The 14529-nt window shown below is 44.7% G+C and overlaps 1 protein-coding gene across 5 annotated transcripts in view; it reads right to left on the bottom strand.

Moving 5' to 3' along the window:
* PRR5L (proline rich 5 like) overlaps positions 1-14529 on the bottom strand; it is a 168042-nt gene that overhangs the window by 60197 nt on the left and 93316 nt on the right. For 4 of the 5 annotated variants that reach the window (XM_035262376.3, XM_035262377.3, XM_035262375.3 and 1 more), the window contains 2 exons: positions 4226-4514; positions 1529-1609 (listed from right to left, as the gene is read on the bottom strand). In XM_035262376.3, coding sequence (XP_035118267.1) covers positions 1529-1609; positions 4226-4389 — 245 coding nt within the window. In that variant the 5' untranslated portion in view covers positions 4390-4514. The remainder of the gene's footprint in view (positions 1-1528; positions 1610-4225; positions 4515-14529) is intronic. The other variant, XM_035262381.3, reaches the window with a different exon arrangement.

Genomic DNA, 14529 nt, shown 5'->3' with positions numbered 1-14529 from the left:
AGAGGGCAAGATCTCACTGCCAGGCACCCACGCCAGCTTCACCCACTCAGAAGACCTGCTTGGTGCCTGAAGGCTTTTGAGTTAGCAGTCCCTGGGCTACCTGGGCTGGTGAACTCTGGCTTTGCCTGTACTTCTCCCAGCTGTCCACAAACAGACATTTTAAGTACAATTTCAGGATCAGCCTCCCAAAGTGAAGCACATTGCTGAGTCACTGTTTTATTTATTTATACTTCTATTGTGAACTAAAGAACCTCATGGAAAGGCCAGAGTTTTAGTTCTTGGAGAAAAATGAAGCTTTACAACTTGGGGGTTGGCTGACCCAGCTTTGCCCCCATCACTCAACTTCTTGGGGCCTCAGTTTCCTCCTTTGTAAAATGAGGCCTTGGGCTAGATATCTTTTGTCTCTTTCCATATTTATGTAAGTATGATGTGAAATTCAAGAACATGGGTGGAAATTTAACACAATTATAAAGATGTTAATGAAAGTAGAGCTCTTAAAACACCTCCCTGACCTTAACTAGCTGTAAACTAAAGAGGACCAGAACAATGGACTTGTTTATTGTTCTGCCCACTCCAGGGTTGGACCTTTAGCCTTGATGTTCTGCACTTAACATATCCAGAAACAAATGAATGCCAGGGCATTAAAAGACGTGATGGATCGATCTCCTATCCCTAGGAGATTCTGGGGCAATGAGCCCTGCCTGACTTCCTGCTCCCATTTCACCAAAACACAGACCTAACTGCACAACTATCCACCTTCTGGTGCTCTATGCACGGGAATGGGCCTTATCTTGATTCCTTGCTCATTGCAACCACAGGAACTTTGCATGTGCCGTTTCTACCAACTGGAGCCCTCTTCACCTAGGTAATTCCCATGGATGTGTCAGATCACAGCGGCAGCATCACATGCACCATTCCTGGCTTCCTTGGCAAAACTCAAGTCATTCTAACATGCTTTTATCATGTCAGCTGTGTTGGAGGAGCTGTCTTAGTGGCACGTTTGCATTTCACACATGTGGCTAGTTGACTAATGATTCTCTTCCCAGTGAATATAAATCCCATGGGGGCAGGGTCCGTGTCTGTCTTTGGTCCTTGTTGCCTCTCCAGTGCCTGGCCAACAGAGAGGCACTCAAATATTTGCCGGTAAGTCACTTAGTAAAAGGAAGAACAGCAATAGAACCCCAAGCAGTCTGGTTCCAACCACTAAGCCTTTTACGGTGCCTAATGGTTAAGGAAGGGCACAATAAACGCTTACAGCATAAATGGCAGCTGCCATCTATCAACACCCTATCCCTTCCCCAACAAAACATACTATGTACTGAACAAACAATTCTCTCTGGATCAGAAGTCTAGGCAGATACAGGTCTCAGAACTCAATGGCCATGAAAGTCGCATAGGACAGAAGAAGCAATAAGAACCATAAGAACCAAGCAGGAAAAAAAACCCATAAGCCTCCTAAGGGGGCAGCCCCTTTGCCCCTGCTCAGACTTATAGGGGAAAATGGCACCAAGTCTGGCCTGCCACATACCTGATGTTTTCGTTCAGGGCATAGAGCTCGTTGCTTTGCAAGCCACCCCCTTTGAAAACGTTGATCACAGCAGTCTGAACGCTACAGGAAAAGAGAATAACCCCCGGTTAGAGAATCTCCCTTCTAGGGCCATTTCAATGAGCAGCTCAGGGCTGAAGGTGGGTGGAGTGACCAGGAAGCTCATGGCACAAACCTGGCCACACTCTCCAACCAGCCTCCGTTTCCTCCTCAGTGTCCTTGGAGAGAAAGAAGACCAAAGCCAAAAGAACTCAAAAGCAGCCCCCGTTTTCTTGCAAGCCAGCAGGTCTTCCTCCCTCACCTTGCTGGCTGCCCTGCAGGTGCAGCCATAGTCAAGGGCAGGCAGTGGGATCTGATCGCAGGAAACCACGTGGGCCTGAGAGATTCCAAATGGTGTTTCCTGCAAGCAGAAGCTGACCTGTGCCTGGGGTTCTTTCACAGCCACTGTCTTCACAGGGAAGCCTGGTGGCCTTGAGCTAACATGAACCAGTAATTCCTTGCCTTTTTAACAGCACTTTCCTTGGAAGAATTTCCAGCAGGCCAGCCTGACAAGGCCCTCGTATTTCCACTCCTGTGAGGCGTATGGTAGTAGAGTCAGTCAGGACTTACTCCACAGCCTCTGGGACCATAGCCCAGTGTTTCAGCAAAGGAGCTGCTTGCCATCTTGTCTCTATCAAGGGCCCTGGCCTTTTCTTTCTTTCTTTCTTTCTTGTTTTTTTTTTTTTTGAGACAGAGTTTTGCTCTTGTCGCTCAGGCTGGAGTGCAATGGCATGATCTCGGCTCACTGCAGCCTCCACCTCCCAGGTTCAAGCAATTCTCCTGCCTCAGCCTCCCCCTTTTCTTTAAAGAACAGGGATCCATTTAATACCAAAACATTTTAGAGCCCCCCCTCCCTACCTGTATCAGAGCCAGGCTTTCTGTGTTCATTCATTGAAGATATCCATAATGGTCTGGTCATGGTGTCTCACACCTGTAATCCCAGCACTTTGGAAGGCCGAGGCAGGTGGATCACCTGAAGTCAGGAGTTCAAGATCAGCCTGGCCAACATGGTGAAACCCTATCTCTACTAAAAATACAAAATTAGTTAGGCATGGTGGCACACACCTGTAAACCTAGCTACTCGGGAGGCTGAGGCAGAATTGCTTGAACCTGGGAGGCAGAGGTTACAGTGAGCCATACTTATAGGGGAAAATGGTGCCAAGATCGCACCACTGCACTCCAGCCTGGGTGACAGAACAAGACTCCGTCTCAAAAAGAAAAAAAAGAAAAGAAAATATCCATAGTGACCCAAAGTACAAAGAGTTCAATCATGCTTCAAAGTAATGATGCATTTAATTTCTCCAAATAGTATCTGCAAAGATTTGAAAAACAGTAGCCCATAAGCATGTAAGACATAGTGCTGATTCAGTCAGCCCAAAAGTTTGAGGCTGCAGTGAACTATAATTGCACCACTGCACTCCAGCCTGGGTGACAGAGTAAGACCCTGTCTCTACAAAAAGGAAAAAAAGAGAAAACTTGCTGTCATCATCATTTGCTTCCATAATCACTCAATTCTTGGTGCACAAGAGGTTGGCCGGACACCTAACAAAACTCTGTGTTGCCTCTTCCAAGCACCTGTGGTTCACAGGTCTTCATAATCTTTGGTTTATGCCATTCATTTAATTTTTCAGACATGTTTTATCTTCCCAAATGGGAAGTAGGTTACTTAAGATTACTTATATAAGCCCACCCTCTGATACTCTGACAGTTTCAGGTGTGACTAATGAGCATGAACAGTGACTATAAATTCCAGTGCAACTGTCCCAGTCTGGTAAACTGACTCTGACAGGCCAGAGGCTCTCAGTGGTCTATTTTCTGACTACTAAAACAAAGAAAGCTAACAGACACCTGGATGTAAAAAAAAAAAAAAAAAGTTCTTGTTCAGGTGTGGTGGCTCACATCTGTAATCCCAACACTTTGGGAGGCTGAGGCAGGTGGATCATGAGGTCAGCAGATCAAGACCATCCTGGCTAACACAGTGAAACCCCATCTCTACCAAAAATATAACAAATTAGCCAGGCATGGTGGTGGCCACCTGTGTTCCCAGCTATTCAGGAGGCTGAAGCAGGAGAATCGCTTGAACCCAGGAGGCAGAGGTTGCAGTGAGCTGAGATTGTGCCACTGCACTCCAGCCTGGGCGACAGAGTAAGACTGTCTCAAAAAAAAAAAAAAAAAAAAACTTGCTCTCTTGGTCAGGTACAGTAACTCACACCTATAATCCCAGCACTTTGGAAGAATGAAATGGGAGTGATCTCTTGAGGCCAGGAGTTCAAGGCCAGCCTGGGCCGTATATAGAGCAAGACCCCATCTGTTAAAAAAAATTCTTTTTTAATTAGCAGGGCGTGGTGGCCTGCACCTGTAGTCCCAACTACTCAGGAGGCTGAGGCAGGAGGATTACTTGAGCCCAAAAGTTTGAGGCTGCAGTGAACTATAATTGCACCACTGCACTCCAGCCTGGGTGACAGAGTAAGACCCTGTCTCTACAAAAAAGGAAAAAAAGAGAAAACTTGCTGTCATCATCATTTGCTTTCATAATCACGACCTTCCCAGAATCAGCAGAAGCTCAGTCAGCCCCCGGTGCCTCCCTCCCTGCCGTGGCCCTTGGCAGCCCTCCATCCCACACCCTGCGGCCTCCTTCACCTGTTCCAGGCTGAGCTGGAGCTCAGCTGCAGAGTCTGCCGAGTTGCTTGGAATCGGGGCAGGTCACTGAGTACGGGGGAGCTCATGAAGCGCGGTCTAGGCCTGCGGAAGGAGCCCATCTTGTGGAACTCAATGGGCAGAATGGGAGCGAAGCCGCGGGTCATAAGTCCTGGTGACAGTTCAGCTTCACCTCTAGGATGGGAAGGTTCCGAATGCCCTCGGAAAGGGCTTCTCCCGTGGCTGCCTTCAGGCCCTCAGGCTTTCTTAAAACCACAAAGGTAGCCAACACCTGAAAAGAGAGGGCAGCTTTTATTGAGAACTCCTGGCCTGAGAACACCTATTAGAGGAAGTTGGTTGGGACTTCCCAGCCTAACTACCCCCAAAACAACTGCGAGATCTAGAAGGTTCCCATTCACAAGTCTATACAGGTCTCTTTTTGGTTGTAACAGTGTGGCCACCCTCAAATGGGAAGACAGTGATAATGGGGCCAGGCCAAGGCCAGTCCTGCAGAAAAATAATTTCTAAGCAGTGCTAGACTCTGGTTCCAATAGGCACCCATCAGTTGGGGCACCACCTGGGTTCTTGTGGTCCATGACGTTGTGCAGTAAGAGACGGATTTTTAAAAATGTCTCAAAGAGGACACAAGAGCTCCTCATCCTAGCATTGATGACCTTCCATGATACACCCTTACCACGCCAGTCTACATGTACTGCTCAGATTTCCCTCAAATTATCAGTGTCTCGTCACTCAAGCACATCTCACCTTCTCTTACCTGCTGTTCCTTCCCTCATTTTATCAGGACACACTCACGGAGTGTTTGCTATTTAATAACCACTGTGACTTGTAGAACATCCAAAGATTTCTAAGACCAAATCCCTGACCTCAGGGGATTCGGTCTATGGAGAAGATAACCGTCTTTACAAGTATTCGCTCATGCAATAAATATTACTATGCACAGGCACTCAGGCACTGGGAGATATAAGATGGCTCCGGAGGCCATGGTGCCCTGCCCCATAGAGTTTGCAACCAGCAGGCACTGATCTGTGCCGTGCATAGTCCTTCCCCCACGCTTTTGCTCATACCAACTGCTCCTCTTGCCCAGAATTCTCTTCCTTTTCCTCTCTGCTTATTTAAACCTACTAACCCTGCAGGGTTGGGTTCAAGAACACTGTCTCCTTGTAGCAGTTCTTGGGAGACTTCATGGCTTCCTGGTTAAAGGCAGAGGCTACAGGTTTGAGTCTGAAGTTGGCCACTCCCAAGTTGTGTGACTTTGGACACACTGAGTCTAAAGTCCTCAGCTGTTACTAATGCCCACTTTCCAGGACTGGTGAGAGACAAAATGAGACTATGTGACATGCCCGGCAGCATGGCAGAGCCAAGGGCCTCAAGAGCTGGCTATTTCCATTCAGATGAATTTCTTTCTTTCCTCAGTGCCTTTGGATCCATAATTTCAGTCTCAGTCTTTAGTGACTCTGAAGTCTAAATGAATGACTTAAAAAAGTGGGTTTTAGAGAATTCAGCAGAGTGAAGGACAAAAGGAAATACCATGTAGCTGGGATTACAGGTGCCTGCCACCATGCCTGGATCATTTTTGTATTTTTTTTTTAGCAGAGACCCAGGGTTTCACCATCTTGGCCAGGCTGATCTTGAACTCCTGACCTTGTAATCCATCCACCTCAGCCCCCTCAAGTGCTGGTATTACATGCGTGACCCACTGTGCCTGGCTTAACGTTTTTTAATATATATTTTTTTAATGGAAAGCAGACTTATGTCCTGTTTTCTTGTATAGTCTTTGCCCCTTCACCCCATGCTCAGAATTTAACAGTTTTGTTAAACTTTATCAACACCTGTTAAGCTTCAGAAGGCCTTGGCAGCTTCATAAATGCCACTGCAACTTGGAAAGATCTACACAAATCAATAAATGAGGTGAAGAAGAAATAAAGCCACAGAGGGTCCTTCCGCATCCTTAAACTGGCTAGCTTTGGGGATTTAACTTGCCCAGTAAAGGTCACACTACTAAGACAGGATCCATTTCACTGCCCTTCTTCAAATGGGCCTGCTAAGTGCAATTCACCTGTGTAATTACAGGATATTAACTCCCTTTATGAGGATCTTAAACTTGAGGTAATGGAGCAGCCTCTCATTCCATGGCACTGGTACGAGGAAGTAGAAAAGAGAACAGAATGGATCGTTTCAGGTGTTTACCCACCACCTTCCTGACGAAACACCCACTTCTCCAGGAGGCTGTGAGACACTGAGGATGACAGGCTGGCTCCTGTCCCCCTTCACTTCTCAGTTAGTGTCCCCAGGCCTCCAAGTCCAGCAAAGTACCTGGGCAGCCCTTCTTAAATGAGGGTTATTTTCAGCCAAAAACTATGACTGTGGCTCTGGCAGCCTCAGATAAACTGCAGAGTCATACACGAGTTGCCACTGACTCATTTTTCTCCTCCCAAATCCACCACTCTCAATCCTTACAGGTGAAGAGAATGCAAAGCTGTCTTTGTCTCCACCATTCCTACTTCAGGGCAGAGCCAAGATACCTCCCCAGAGCACCACAGGGAGGAAGGAGGAGGCCGTTGGGAGCATTGACAAGAGTGGCCTAAAGGGAAAAGCTGATACACCCTGGGTTCACCTGCTACAGCGCTGATCCTGCAGGCACAGGCCTGTCCTGACCTAAATGTGACAAGTCAGAAAATGACAGAACAGATGGGGCCTTGGACTGGGGCCAATCCAGGTCCCATTTACAGGTGACAAAGGTATAGCAAAGAAGCAAAGAACTCTTCCAAGGTCCTCAAGGCAGGAAGAGAGGTAGGACTGGTGAGAGCTGTTCTCCAAGGGCCTGATTGAGCATGTTCCCCAGCTCCCACCTAGGCCATTCTGCAAACCTGAAGATAGGCATCGGGCTTTATTCACCTCTGTATTCTCAAGTCGGAGCTCACTGGTTAAAAAAAAGATGAAGGAAAAGATAAGAATTAAGAAGGCATCAGCTAGGCTGGGCGCAGTGGCTCATGACTGTAATCCCAGCACTTTGAGAAGCCAAGGCAGGTGGATCACCTGAGGTCAGGAGTTCAAGACCAGACTGGCCAACATGGCAAAACCCTGTCTCTACTAAAAGTACAAAAATTAGCCGGGCATGGTGGTGCATGCTTGTAGTCCCAGCTACTCAGGCGGCTGAGGCAGAGGAATTGCTTGAACCCGAGAGGCAGGGATTGCAGTAAGCTGAGATCGCACCACTGCACTCCAGCCTGGGTGACAGAGTTACGCTTCTCTCTCTCTCTCAAAAAAAGGAGGCCTTTTCTGAGTTTGTGTCGTTTGTAGGGACATGGATGAATCTGGAGAACGTCATCCTCAGCAAACTGACACAAGAACAGAAAATGAAACACCGCATATTCTCACTCATAGGCGGGTGATGAAAAATGAGAACACATGGACACAGAAAGGGGAGTACTAAACACTGGGGTCTATTGGGGGGAAAAGGGGAGGGCCAGTGGGAGGGGGAGGTGGGGAGGGATACCCTGGGGAGAAATGCCAAATGTGGGTGAAGGGGAGAAGGAAAGAAAAGCACACTGCCATGTGTGTTCCTACGCAACTGTCTTGCATGCTCTGCTCATGTACCCCAAAACCTAAAATCCAATAAAAAATTAAAAAAAAAAAAAAAAAAAGGAGGCATTGGCTACCTGGCTGACATGAAGCCAGGCATTGTTACAATACCTAAACTTACTCAATCTCACAAAATACCACTTGAACAACAGAGAAGTTAAGTAACCTGCCCAAAGTCACACAGCTAATGAGTGACTGGTGCCTCATCCCCAGCCCATTCCTGCTTTTCCATGCTACCAAACTCAGCCAGAAAACCAGAATTGAAGCTATCAAGTTAGGAACTAAATGTCTTATCAAAAGTTTAATCTCATGCCCCTGAGATAAATAAACCAGCATGAGGAACTCTGTGACCACATTTCATGGGGCAAGAGGATGGTAAGAAAGGATGGAAGGAGAAAGTACAGCTGCCTTAGTTTGATAGATACCCACTCCCTACTAGCTGTGTGACCTTGATCAAGTTACTTGACCTCTCTGAGCCTTAAATTCCTCCCACATAAAATAACCTGAAATAACCCTGAGCGACTGCCTCAGGGTTGGAGGAGGATTAAATGAGTAAATATTTGTCAAGCACTCAGAGGCGGACCTGGCAAAGAAGTGCTACATAAGAGCTCGTTAAATAAATAAAATCACATTGTAATTATTTCTAAATTGCCAAGCCATGACAGCAGTGGGGATACAAAGACAGCCCCCTCTGCTTCTGGTGACCTCAGGAGCATCTGGAAATACTCCCCTGAGGAGCAGGCACTGGGCCCACATCCTGGTCACAGGGCACTCACGCTTGCCTCCTTAGGCCTTTGATAAATCATGACGTTATTTACTGACCCTTCACCTCTGTGTAGCAATTCCTCTGTGTAGTTTGTAAGTGTTTTTCCACACATGGTTGTGGTTCTAAGTCTTACCTCAGTCCTATAAGGCAGATGGAGCAGATAGTCTGTCACAAATTAGGAAACTGAGGCCTGAACAGGTGCCTGACCCGGCCAAGGCTAGAAAGCTATCAGGTGAGGGACTCAGCCCCAGCTGGAAGCCGCCCAGCCTCACACCTTGCTCACTGTTGTGCCTGCCAGGAGATTCCTTTTTCCTATATAATTTCAAACATTTTCATTATGAAACATACTTTAAAAGTTTATACACACACAAACATACATTTTAAATAATAATAATAGGCCAGGCACAGTGGCTCACTCCTATAATCCCAGCACTTTGGGAGGCTGAAGCAGGATGATTGTTTGAGTTCAGGAGGTCAAGACCAGCCTGGGCAATGTAGTGAGACCCTGTCTCTACAAAAAATAAAAATAAATTATTCAGGCACAGATTCTTAGCTACTCAAGAGGCTAAGGCAGGAGGATCACTTGAGTCCAGGAGTTCAAGGTTACGGTGAGCTCTGATCATGTCACTGCACTCCACTCTGGGCAACAGAGCAAAACCCTGTTTCTATTTAAAAAAAAAAAAAAACTAATAAATAGGCCGGGCGCAGTGGCTCAAGCCTGTAATCCCAGCACTTTGGGAGGCCGAGACGGGTGGATCACGAGGTCAAGAGATCGAGAGCATCTTGGTCAACATGGTGAAACCCCGTCTCTACTAAAAATACAAAAAATTAGCTGGGCATGGTGGCCAATGCCTGTAATCCCAGCTACTCGGGAGGCTGAGGCAGAATTGCCTGAACCCAGGAGGCGGAGGTTGCAGTGAGCCCAGATCGCACCATTGCACTCCAGCCTGGGTAACAAGAGCGAAACTCCGTCTCAAAAAAAAAAAAAAAAAAAAAAAAAAAACTAATAAATAATGATAATAAACTAGTACCTACTTAAGAAATAGAAGGTTACCTTGGAAACTCTATGTGCCCCTATTTTTCTGATAATAGCATACTTGGTATATAAGCACTCACATAATTCTATAACATACATAGTGAAAGGCCTCTTTCTAGCCACTTAGTGTAGAGCAGATCTATCATGCAGCTCTTTGAGATGACAAAAATGTTCTATATTTGTGCTGTCCAATATGGAGCCACTAGCCATATATGGCTACTGGGAACTTGAAATGTGGCTAGTGCAACTGAGGAACTGAGTTTTAATTTTATGTAATTTTTTATAGCTGTACACACGTGCACATACACATTCTCATTAATATACTAATAAGAATGAGTAATGTTTTTCTTTTTTTTTTTTTTTTTTTTTTTTTGGAGATGGAGTCTCACTCTGTCCCCAGGCTGGAGTGCAGTGGTGCGATCTCGGCTCACTGCAACCTCCACCTTCCAGGTTCAAGCGATTCTCCTTCCTCAGCCTCCTTTGTAGCTGCGATTACAGGCATGCACCACCACGCTCAGCTAATTTTTGTATTTTTAGTAGAGACAGGGTTTCACCACCTTGGTCAGGCTGGTCTTGAACTCCTGACCTCATAATCTGCCCATCTCAGCCTCCCAAAATGTTGGGATTACAAGTGTGAGCCACCGTGCCTGGCCCTCTTTCCTTTTAATAATACATCATGGCCATCTTCCCATATCACTACATATTGATCTACTTTATTATGTTAATGTAGCTTGACTGTTCCATTTAGGAGGTATTACATTTTATTTAACCAATCCCCTACGGGTAGATATTTAAGGAGTTTCCCCTTTTTTTGTTACTGTAAAGAATGAGCATATCTGTGGGTCTTAGGACAACATGACCATGACCCTACAAGGGTGCCTTCTCATCAGTGGAACTTCTGAATCAAAAGGCCCAAAAATTCTTGGTTTTCACTCTAACACCCACCCCAACCACAGCCTAGAAATAGCATTGCAGAAAAGATATTGTGAAGCGTAATGTTTAGAGCTCTGAAGGATATACAGCCACAGGTGTGTATCACTTGGGGCTTTGGGGGAAGATAAACCCCCAAAGCTCACTGTGGTAGGCAGAAAAACATCTCCCCACCCTCCACAAAGATACATTGACCTGTCACCAAAACCTGTGAATATTACCTTATATGGCAAAAGATGAGATTCAAATAAGAATCTTGAGAAGAAAAGCTGGTCCTGGATTATCCAGGTGGGTCATAAATGAAATCACACGTGTCCTTACAAAGGGGATGCAGAAGGCACTAGAGACGGAAGAGGAGAAGACACAGACACACATAGAGAAGAGTGTGCTGTGAAGACAGAGGCAGAGACCGAGTGATGTAGCCACGGGAGCTGGACGAGAAAAGAAACAGATTCTCCCCTAGAGGGAGTACAGCCCTGCCCCGCCTTAATTCTGCACTTTAACCTCTAGGACCATGACAGAATAAATTTCTGGTGTTTGAAGCCATGAAAGCTGTGGTCATTTGTCATAGCAGCCACAAGAAATTAATAAACTCACTGTGTGACCTCGGACACCTCTGAGCTGCAGCTTCTACATCTGAAAAGTGGGAATAGGAAGAGTTACCTTCGAGAGTTGTGATGACCAGAAAGATTTTCTATGAAGTACTTTGCATGATTCCTGGAACTGTACAGGTGCTAGACACAGGTGCAGTGGAGGTTGAGAGAAAAGGCACCTGAGTCAGGCTGGTGTCATCACTTCCTGTAGGGCATTGAACAGGTAATTTAGGATTTGCAAGAGTTTAGATGAGATGACTCAGGTAGGGCTTAGAATACTCCTTGAACACAGCAAGTGCTTGATAAACGCTACCTATGGATTCTTTTATGGCCTCCATTACTACTACCCCTGTATTAGCCTGTTCAAACTATTACAAAATGAAACGAAACCCTGTATGGCTTACACAACAGAAGTTAATTTATTTTCTTACAGTTCTGGAGGCTAGAAGTCCAAGATCAAAGTGTCAACAGGATTGATTTCTTTTGAGGTTTCTCTCCTTGGTTTACAGATGGTTGCCCTGTAGCCATGCCATCACATGATCTTTCCTCTGTGTACTCATGCCCTTGATGTTTCTCTTTATGTCCAAATTGCCTCTTCTAGGACACACATGCAAAAATGGAAAGGCATTCCACGTTCACGAAATGGAAGAATCAATATTGTTAAAATGTCTGTACTATCTAAAGCAATGTATAGATTGAATGCACCGCAACCAAAACACTAATGACATTCTTCACAGAAATGGAAAAAAAATTCTAAAATTTATATGGAACCACAAAAGACCCAGAATAGCCAAAGTCTTCCAGAGTAAAAAGAACAAAACTGGAGGAATCATATTACCTGACTTCAAGTTATACTACAGAGCTGTAGTAACTAAAACAGCATGGTAATGGCATAAAAACAGACATACAGATTAATGGAGAAGAATAAAGAACCCAGAAACAAATCCATACATTTTTAGTGAACTCATTTTTTATCAAGATGCCAAGAACATACATTGAGGAAAGGATAGTTTCTTCAATAAATTGTGCTGGGAAAACTGGATATTCATATGCAGAAGAATGAAACTAGACCTCTGTCTTATATATAAAAATCAAAATAGGTTGAAGACTTAAACCTAAGACCTTGTACTATGAAACTACTAAAAGAAAGCATTAGGGAAACTCTCCAGGACATTGTACTGGGCAAAGATTTCTTGAGTAATACCCCTCAAGCACAGGGAACCAAAGCAAAAATGAGCAAATTAGATCACATTGCATTAAAAAGCTTCTGTACAGCAGAAGATACAAATCAACAAAGTGAAGAGATAATCCATAGAACGGGAGAAAATATTTGCAAACTCTCCTTCTGATAAGGAATTAATAACCAGAACATATAAGCTCAAACAATGCTATCGGAAAGAAATACAATAATCTGATTTGAAAATGGGCAAAATATCTGAATAGACATTTCTCAAAAGAAGACCTAGAAATGGCAAACAGGTATATGAAAAGATGTGCAACATCATTTGATGTGGTTTCATTCTGTGTCTCCACCCAAATCTCATGTCGAATTATAATCCCTGCCGGGCACAGTGGCACATGCCTGTAGTCCCAGCTACTCGGGAGGCTGAGGTGGGAGGATTGCTTGAACGCAGGAGTTCTGCGCTATAGTGCGCTATGCCAATCAGGTGTTCGCACTAAGTTCAGCATCAATATGGTAACCTCCCGGGAGCAGGGGACCACCAGGTTACCTAAGGAGGGGTGAACCGGCCCAGGTCGGAAATGGAGCAGGTCAAAACTCCCGTGCTGATCAGTAGTGGGATCGCGCCTGTGAATAGCCACTGCACTCCAGCCTGGGCAACATAGCAAGACCCTGTCTCTTAAAAAATAAATAAATAAATAATTTAAAATTTTAAAAAAGAATTATAATCCCCATGTGTCAGGAGAGTGACCTGGTGGGAGGTGATTGGATCATGGGGCAGCTTCCCCCATGCTGTTCTCATGAAAGTGAGTGAGTTCTCATGAGATCTGATGGTTTTAAAGAGTGTGGCAGTTCCCCCATCGCTCTCTCTCTCTCCTGCCCACCATGCTTCCCCTTTATCTTCCACCATAATTGTAAGTTTCCTGAGGCCTCCCTAGCCATGCGGAACTGTGAGTCAATTAAAACTCTTTTCTTTATAAATTACCCAGTCTCAGGTAGTTCTTTTTTTTTTTTTTTTTTTTTTGAGACAGAGTTTCGCTCTTGTTACCCAGGCTGGAGTGCAATGGCGCGATCTCGGCTCACCACAACCTCCACCTCCTGGGTTCAGGCAATTCTCCTGTCTCAGCCTCCTGAGTAGCTGGGATTACAGGCATGTGCCACGATGCCCAGCTAATTTTTTGTATCTTTAGTAGAGACGGGGTTTCACCATTTTGACCAGGATGCTCTCGATCTCTTGACCTCGTGATCCACCCACCTCGGCCTCCCAAAGTGCTGGGGGTAGTTCTTTACAGCAGTGTGAAAATGGTCTAATACAGCATTGATCATCAGAGAAATGCAAATCAAAACTACAGTGAGATATTATCTCACCCCAATTAAAATGGCTTTTATACAAAAGACAGGCAACAGCAAATGCTGGTGAGGATGTGGAGAAAAGGGAACCTTAATATACTGTTGGTGGGAATGTAAATTAGTACAACCACTATAGAGAACAGTTTGGAGGTTCCTCAAAAAACAAAAAATAGAGCTACCATATGATTCAGCAATCTCACTGCTGATTATATACCCAAAAGAAAGGAAATCAGAATACGAAAGAGATTTCTGCAATCCCACGTTTATTGCAGCACTATTCACAATAGCCAAGATCTGTATGCAATCTAAGCGTCCATCAACAGATGAATGGATAAAGAAAATGTGGTATGTATACACAATGGAGTATTATTCATCCACAAAAAAAAGAATGAGATCCTGTTATTTGCATCAACAAGGATGGAACTGGATATCATTATGTTAAGCGAAATAAGCCAGGCACAGAACGACAAACTCCACATGTTCTCATTTATTTGTGGTAGCAATTAAAATGATTGAACTCATGGAGATAGGAAAATAATGGTTACTAGAGACTGGGAAGGGGTAGTGCTGGTGGGAGGGAGGGGGAATGTCAAATGAGAACAAAAATATAGTTAGATAAAATTAACAAGATCGTGTATGTGATAGCACAATAGGGTGACTTAGTCAACTCTATTTTAAATAACTAAGAGTATAATTGGAATGTTTGTAACATAAAGAAAGTAGAAATGCTTGAAGTGATGGATACCCCACTTACCCTGATGTGATTATTATGCATTGAATGACTGTACCAAAATATCTCATATACCCCATAAATACAAACACTAAGTACTCACAAAAATTAAAAATTAA

This window comes from Callithrix jacchus, chromosome 10 (genome assembly GCF_049354715.1).
Source record: "Callithrix jacchus isolate 240 chromosome 10, calJac240_pri, whole genome shotgun sequence".
NCBI classification, from domain to species: Eukaryota; Metazoa; Chordata; class Mammalia; order Primates; family Cebidae; genus Callithrix; species Callithrix jacchus.
The sequence above is the reverse complement of the archived record's forward strand: the minus strand, read 5'-3'. Positions and strand labels throughout refer to the sequence as shown.